This window comes from Etheostoma cragini, chromosome 16, assembly GCF_013103735.1.
Source record: "Etheostoma cragini isolate CJK2018 chromosome 16, CSU_Ecrag_1.0, whole genome shotgun sequence".
Classification (NCBI taxonomy): Eukaryota; Metazoa; Chordata; class Actinopteri; order Perciformes; family Percidae; genus Etheostoma; species Etheostoma cragini.
In genome coordinates, this window is record NC_048422.1 from 16,472,718 (window position 1) to 16,481,160 (window position 8,443).

Here is an 8,443-nt window from a genome sequence, read left to right on the forward strand (position 1 = left end):
TTTTGTGACTTTTTGTTGGCCCCGCCGTATTAGAGTCATGTACCGTGGTGTGTTGCATGCGCGAATAACCGAATCCTACGCTTGATATCATAGACTGCAATCTTATGTTTGATATGCGACCATGTACTGCTAGCTAAAAAACATAATATCCCTGCATACAAACGCTAGCCAGACTATTATTCTCAAAGTTTACCTGTAATACGCAAATCAAATAAAAGGGTTATCAACCATGTCGCTCCAAGAGTAAAATACGTCAGCCATTTTACGTTACCTGGATCGAGCGCTGGTTTGTAAACCGGACTATTTTGTGTGCGCGTGTGCGCGCGCATGCGTGCGTGTGGTTCTAAACCAGTTGCAAGTAATATTGAGATGATGTGAAAACCAATATTTGTTGTACTTCTTTTGCTCATTTACATGGTTGAGATTTTTGTTGTAGTGACCATTGTAAAACATGTCTGTGTAAAGATATCAGCAGGTTTGTTCCACTGAAGTTGGTTCTATAGATAATAGAATCTAAGATGTGTATTGAGTTAAGTTAAAGCAATGCTGATCTTTTATATCAATGTACTTTTATGTGGTAATGTAGTATTCTGTACGCTGCAGCTGAGCCAGGCAGGAACATGCACCCTGATCACCAGCCTGCCCTCGGCAGCCTTGTGTTAAGGTCTTTGTTCACATGGCAGGAAGAACTTCTATTGTCTCTGTCTGGGGGCCGTGTGTTGATTAGATTAACACCAAAAAAATAGCCTAACTTGAAAATAATTGACATGGTATCACCTTGTATGTGACCGGAAGTCACTCTAAAACATATGGATTTGGAAATAACGACAAACTCTTGGGAGACGACGGACCAATGGAAAAAGGTTATTTCATCCAAGGAACAGCCCAAAACTTTAAGGGAATATAGTGGTGAAAGTGGGAAACGTTTGTTACTGTAAAATGTAGAACCACGAGGCGAATACATTTTGAAGTCCGCTGCAGCGTAAAATCCTGCTCTGTCATGTCATTTTGTTATTAAATCTTTTTGTTAATCTTTATTGGACAAAGCTTCTCCTTTCTCAAATTTAAGAAAACTCAACCTTATACCTAATTTAATTAAAAAAAACATACTGTGACCTCATGTCACATTATGTTGGAGTTTTCTTTGAATAACAAGTGTGTATCTGTGACCCAGGATGGCGACCCAGAGGAGCGTCGTCAGGCCCGATGAAGGCCTGATGATGATGCAGGAGCTTGATGACCGGCTGAAGGAGCAGATTGACAAACTGGAGCATGTTCGCCTCGCTGCTGTTGAACTGAAGGACAACTTGTCTGGGGTACGTTCAGCATGCAATCCAATCAAGAATAATAAAAACCGTTTTTCCGTGCCCACTCTTCTGTTTTGACACTATTTTCTTCTAATACAGAACACCGGTGATCTTTCCCAGTCTATTGCTGGCCATCTGGAATGGTTGAACCACCTGTCAGAGCGAGTGGAGACTCTTCACATGAACACAACGCTTTTTGTTCAGGTGAGCAGCGGATAGTGTTTCAGGGGGGTTCTGGGTAATGTGTGTGCAAAAGTTGGCAGTACGCCTCTTCTGTTGTTTTTAAACAGAACTGTAAATTAGATTAGATTAGATTGGATTCAACTTTATTGTCATCACACAGGTACAGGTACAAGGCAACGAAATGCAGTTTGGGTCTAACCAGAAGTGTCACAGTAGCAAGTGCAGGATATACAATGGTTCATAAGTGTAGGACATGGATATATACTGAATAAATATAGAAATGAATACTATTATAAACTGAATTTTACAGATGGGTTTGTCCTATGAATATAAAATATAGATAACAAGTTTTGTGAGCAAGATTTACAGCTAGAAATGTACTGAATATAATATACCGGATATTACTATGAGTAAAAAATTTAAAGATATGTGCAAATAACATAATATACTAATGGTTTACAGAGTTTACAGGTGAGTCTGTACTATGAATATATATATATATATATATATATATATATATATATATATATATACATATATTTATATATATACAGGCAGCTATTATTAAAGACTGAATTTTTACAATAAGTAAACAACAATTAAATACTATACCTATTATTCTATAATAATAAAAAGGGTCTTAAATTGAATTGAAACAGCATAGTATTGCAATATTTTCTGTGTTAATACTGCATTGATACACGGACACCAAGGATCGATCTTTTTATTGTATAAATTGCACATGAGAATTCTACTTTTTGGTACAAGAGTCGTCTGGTCTGAAATAGAGCATTCTGGCATGGGAGAACAACGTGCAGTGGTTTATTGACATTTCTTTAAACCAATCACAATGGTCCTCGGCGATGCTAAGCGGCTGCAAAATAGTCTCAGTAAGGAACTTGTTTTTGTGGAACATGTGTACTTTCAAAAGTTGTTTTAGTTGTGTAACAGAAAACTCAGATTGGACAGATAGCTTAGCTAGCTGTCTGGATTTACCCTGCAGAGATCTGAGGAGCAGTTAACCGTAGTCCTCATAAATCCACCAGATTTTAAAATTACAACACAAACAAAACAGAAGGTAACAGGAATCCGGATGAAAAGAGTGAAATCCGGCGGGATTTCCCAAGGCAACGGAGCAATCTCGGAAGTGGAATGTCGTGGACATAGACTAGTAAAAGATCTCCACACACAGGTCCCCCCAGAACATTGAGTCTAGTTGAGTTTTAGCAACCACCCTGCAGTGCTGTAGTCAAGACGACCTAAACAGAGACCAAGTCATTACCAAGACCAGAGTGTATCGAGACCGAGACAAGACCAAGACTATGAGGGGTTGAAACCGAGACCAAACAACTGAAACATTCAGTGTATGTACACAACTAGCTAATATGTAGAGCTAATATCCAATAATCCCTTAGGGTGAGGGGGTGAAGTGATTTCTGGAGAGTTTTGGTACAGAGACAGATTAATAACTCTAGCTGGCTAACTAACATCAGTACACTTACCTTTCTTTATGCTTCATTACTTTGTACGGATAAAAAAAAAATGTAGGTGGTCCCAGCTGTGTTGTTAGCGTTACATTGCAGAACTTACTGCTGTGTTTTCTTTTAGATGTGGTTTTGTAAATAAAGTCTTTTAAATGGAATACATATCAGGGAATGGGTGTTAACGGTAACACATTTCAAACTAGAAATTAGTTATACACAGGCAGTTTAGTGATATCCCAGCATTTATGATCTTGAAATAAAATCCTGAGTCCTCTTCATCCGAGACCGGGACAAGAGCGAGTAAAAATGTGGTCGATTCCGAGACGAGACAAGCACCTTCAAAAAGTAAGACCAAGACCTTAAGTACTCCAACACTGGAATACTACAATGTCCTGGGTTTGCTGTATGCCAGTTAGTTACTGAGGATTTGATTCAACAGAAATTTGCTTAAGGACATGCACCTTAAAGCATAATTCCAACTGAAATATGAATTGTAGAAAAAGTAGATTGTGAACCAGGCCCTATAGACAACGTAACGGGGACTCCAAATTGGGTAAAAATACAGTAACCACCGTAGGGTCCTTGACATTTCTGTTATTTCTAGGCTATTTCTGAGTGAGAGTGACACGGTGTACTATGTTCTTCAATCACTTTCTTAATCTATTTCCAGATGAATCCCAAGCCTCGCGCATGGACAGGGAAACAGGGTTCCAAACATGGCTACCGCTTGGGCCGTCTCCACCAGGCTGAGGACGTCCATTCAGAGATTGGCTGGTCCCCGATCCGCACACGACGCAACAGTGATGCTGCCTCTGAAATGTCTTGTTACTGGTAGACTGTGGCCTGTAGATCACCAAAGGTTGCAATTAGTGCTAAATATTGGACGGCTGGCTTTCACCAAATTGATGACTGGAAACAAAACTCTTTGCACATTTTTTATTGGTACATTTTTACTCCTTATGATGCTAAGTTTTACATGTTGTGTAATACTTTACATTTTTCAATCTCCTGTATTGTTGTTGTTGAACATGCAATATTTTTGTTAAAATCATGGCTAATTTTATCTCCATTCGCCCTTTGTGTAAAGTTTGTGATATCCTCTAAACTGTTATTTTTTAAATGTTGTGTAAACAAAAAACACAATATTGCCACCCCCGGTAATACATTATTCAGAGTAATGTCTTAACTAATTCCTGATAAATAACTATGTCGGCAATTTGTTATTTTTTGTACTCAGAAACAGCCAAGAGATACAACAAAATTATGTTTTGTAACAACTGGATAAGAGGCAGTGTGATATTTTCCCCTGTCTGATGTAATGTATGTTTTAAATGTGCAATCGTCCATGTATACCATCGCACGGTGAAAAACCACAGTTTTAAAGTAAAAACCTGGCATGTGGCTGTAGGTCAGCGTGCTTCACCAGCAGAGGTCGCCGCTGCAACTCGTCGAACTATGCGACTGTTCAAAAGTCTGTTGTAAATAAAGCTTTGGCAGAACGCGTGGATGATAATTCTGGAAGGAGTGTCTAGTTCGCTGAAGCAACACTACCTTATTTAAAAGGGGTCAGTTCGTACACTGACTTATTTTTGTATCTTTATTAAATATTACGGGTAACGAGTGAACCCCTGAAAACATGGCAGAAAGTGACTGGGATACCGTGACTGTCTTGAGGAAGAAGGGGCCGACTGCTGCACAGGCCAAATCCAAGCAGGTTAGCGCCTCACTAACGTTGCGTCTGTTTTTCTGACTTGTTCTGAAGCTAACTATTGATCCTTTAAACTAGCCAAAACTCGTTGGTTGGTGTTATAGTGAATAAATCAATCAATAAACAGCTAGTTCATAGTGTATTAAGTTAGTAAAACGTGGTTACGTTACACGTGGTTACGGGTTAAATTGACCAGCAAACATAGCCGTTGCTCCGTGGTTTAGCTAGCCATGAAGGGTGTAGCTAGCTAATAATAACAACAGTGGATGTGGCCGTTTGTCTCTTTCTTAACCCCATTAATAACGGTCGGGATGTAACGGTAACGTTAATCTAGATAGCTAGCATTGTGGTGGGATTTAGGGGTGACGTATTATCCGTTACTGTCAGTAGTGTTCTCACTGCAATAATGAACATTAAATATTTGACGGTGACAAAAATAGCAGTTAGCATTAGCTAGCTAACTAACCTTAAAAGGATAGCTACTCGGCTAGCTAAGGGACAGTCTAGGCTCATAACTAACTAGGTTAGCATTTAAGTGGGACAAGACGACATGTCCAAACTCCATGCAAATGTCCGGTAACTTGATGATTGTTGGCAAAAGATGTAACTTTACGAAGTTAAAAACCGAAAGTCATGCTGTAAAGGAAGATATCCTTCACGTTAAATGCCAGAGAAAGTCAGCAGTTATCTGACGTTTGTTACTGTAACGTTAACAGCTGTTTTAACATTGTGTGGTAATATCTTGGTACTGTCCGTTATGCGAAATTGTTAGCCGGCAGATACTGTGTCAACGTTACAGCGTAAGCAGCTGTAAAGTTGGCTTAATTGTGTTCAGATGGGACTGTTCATATTGTCCCTTTGTTTAACCTAGGCGTCACATGTCGATAAGCAGATTCGTTACTTGTTAGCTAACTACATGATTTGGTATCAGGGTAAGCCCCAAGCTGAATAGAGCATGCTCTGGTCATTATGCAAGCTACAGTCAATGTCTGTGGAATATATTTTGAAATTAAGATTTGTAAATATCCTTTTTTTTCTAGGCAATCACTGCTGCTCAGAGACGTGGGCAGGACGTTGAGACGTCCAAGAAATGTAAATTTATACTTTTGTACACATTTTTAATTTCCATATAGTTATTCAGCAGGCCAAAAAAGGCGAATATGACTAACAGCTTGTGCTGTGATGATGCAGTTTTTGCACATCTACTTCCCTGAATGAAGCCATCAACTTACTTTGATCAACTGCTTGTCGCACAGGGTCTGCAGGGCAGAACAAACAGCATCTTGTGACAAAGAACACAGCCAAACTGGACCGGGAGACAGAGGAGCTTCACCATGACAGGGTTCCCCTGGAGGTGGGCAAGTACATTCAGCAAGGCAGACAGGATAAAGGTCTGACCCAGAAAGACCTGGCAACTGTGAGTATGCAGACTTCTTGTACATTGAACATGTGTAACAATTGATAGTACTGCTGGAAGAGATGCCTTTTGTTTGCATTTGTAAAACATTATTTACCTTGATTATTTAACTTTGTGAATGTATAGAGGGGGAAAACCTAAAAGTAGAAAACTTAGAGAAAGCTTACAAAGTAACAGTGAAGCACATTACATCTGACATAACACCGCTTACAGGTTAATGCCAAAAAGTAGGAAGTAGAAAGCCTGGTGGGTTTCCTGACCAAAAGAGGCTGTACGGTCTGTGAGACACTGCATCTTATTGAGTACCATCTCTTAGCAAGGATATAGACTTTGGAAGTATTTGGAAGTAGCACTCAATTGCTGTGCACAGTAATGTATACAAAAATTACACACAAACCATATTAAATTGGGAATGAGACCCAAAATATATGTAAAGATCATATAATTTACTTTGAGTATAACACAATAAGCTAATTTTTTCTAAAAACACTTTGTATTTTTTGTTCCAGCAAGCAAAGCCATCTCCTTTGCAAACATTACCATTATTTCTTCTTATTATGAAGTTAATAAAAACATGTCTACACGACCATTTCTTTTTTACATTACAGTACAAGTACAGAAACAGTCATTTTAAAACACTAGTGTGAGTTTTCTGCAAAAATGTGAAAAATGCAGCTTTAAAAGAAATGGCTTGTTAAACAAAAATATAATATTATTGTTGGAAACGTTTTTTTTTCTCAGAAAATTAACGAGAAGCCTCAAGTCATTGCAGACTATGAGTGTGGGAAAGCAATTCCTAACAACCAGGTCTTGGGCAAGATAGAGAGAGCAATTGGTAAGAATACTCTTAATTAAGCGATTGATTTTTATGTCTTAATTGCTAGCTTTATAACATGTATGTTCATCCTCTGCCATGAACAGGGCTGAAACTGCGTGGGAGGGAAATAGGCCTACCACTAGAGGCAAAACCCAAGAAGAAATGAATACAAAGCCTCGAAATCAGCCCTCCCCGTCCCATCTTTCCCTGTTTCTAAAAACGGAACACTTTCCCCGCCCTAAAAAAATCTGCTCCCGTGTCACCCATCCCTCCTTCCCACTACCTGGGCTGATCTCACCTGTGTCCTGCCTGAGGACCTGGTGCTCCACTGCATTACAGGCTGCATACTGAAACTTGACCACATAATCAATGAATGATCGAACATATTTTTCAACGTCACAAGCTCAAAGTTCTGTGAACCTTCTTTTCACCTATGTCTGCTTAGGCTTTGGCATGATAAATTCAACTTTTTGATAGTAATGTAAGCTCATTCAAAAAGTAGACTTATTTTTCATGACCAATTAAACTAGTTTGACATTAATTCTGAGCATGATGGTAAGCCAAAAGTGCTTGATTGCATCTTTTTCACACACTTGAGACAGTGGGTGGATGTCATTAGTGTTGAATTTTTTTTAATGCTTTGTTTTGGTCTAAAAAATAAAGTTTGACAGTATATGACATTACTGGGTGTGCGTTTGTTGCCACTGTAGCACAGGATTTCATAACAAAATGTGAAGTGTTCTTAAACATTCCTAAAAAGTCATCTTTGCAGTTTTGTCATAGCTATCTCTTAACAAGTTGAATATTATTAGTAACCGCTGACAAAGAACTCAATGTTCAAGAAGTGAATGCCTCATAATGACAAAAGAGGCACTAATCGTATCAGAAACAGTTGGTTTTGAATATACAAAACTTAAGGGAAATGCTAGTTTTCATGACTTTTGTTCTATGGCAAAAATATTAAAAACAATACGTATTCAATCAAAACTACATTTGGATTACTATTGGGAGAATAAACTACTGCAACAACCTGAAAACTGAATGTTGTAGTAATATTGTTCCACTAGATGTCAGAATACTACCACAAATATTGTGACTGTCTGCGAAAAAAAAGTTGTAATGCCCTTAGGCCTTTGTACAAAACAGTTAGACTGTTTTATGTAAAAATACTAACATTGTACATACATTGCAATTTTTTAGATTAAAGATTTAGATTTAGATTTCTAGATTTTATTTTTTTTTAGACTTCCTAAAAGTAAATCCTGCTCTATACATTTAAATGTTTACAAATGCATATAGAGCGCAGGTAATTTAGTGTCAATTAAGAATGTAGGCACTTTTTGCAGATATTTAAAAATGTTCAGTCATGTGTAATGTTTCTTTTTGAGTCTTAAAAAATCATTAAAATTAATTCATGCCCGCCCCCTTCAACTGTATAACACTCCAAAATGACAGGTATTGATGAAGCTTGACTTCAAGTAGCCGCTTTTTTTTCTACAGTGTTCCACTTTCACCATGGGTTATGGA

At 38.2% G+C, this 8,443-nt stretch overlaps 1 protein-coding gene across 1 annotated transcript; it reads left to right on the top strand.

Moving 5' to 3' along the window:
• The first annotated feature begins 4,421 nt into the window (after positions 1-4,421).
• On the top strand, positions 4,422-7,596 carry edf1 (endothelial differentiation-related factor 1). Its single transcript, XM_034896564.1, has 5 exons — positions 4,422-4,688; positions 5,723-5,774; positions 5,939-6,099; positions 6,841-6,934; positions 7,021-7,596. The coding sequence occupies exons 1-5, from the start codon at positions 4,611-4,613 to the stop codon at positions 7,080-7,082; spliced, it is 447 nt and encodes a 148-aa protein (XP_034752455.1). The 5' UTR covers positions 4,422-4,610; the 3' UTR covers positions 7,083-7,596.
• The last annotated feature ends 847 nt before the right edge of the window (positions 7,597-8,443 follow it).

Bases quoted from the DNA above. Each gene is read 5' to 3' on its own strand.
- edf1 (XM_034896564.1), top strand. From the start codon at position 4,611: ATGGCAGAAAGTGACTGGGATACCGTGACTGTCTTGAGGAAGAAGGGG. The intron at 5,775-5,938 runs GTAAATTTATAC...CTTGTCGCACAG, and splicing joins CGTTGAGACGTCCAAGAAAT to GGTCTGCAGGGCAGAACAAA. The intron at 6,100-6,840 runs GTGAGTATGCAG...TTTTTTTCTCAG, and splicing joins CCCAGAAAGACCTGGCAACT to AAAATTAACGAGAAGCCTCA.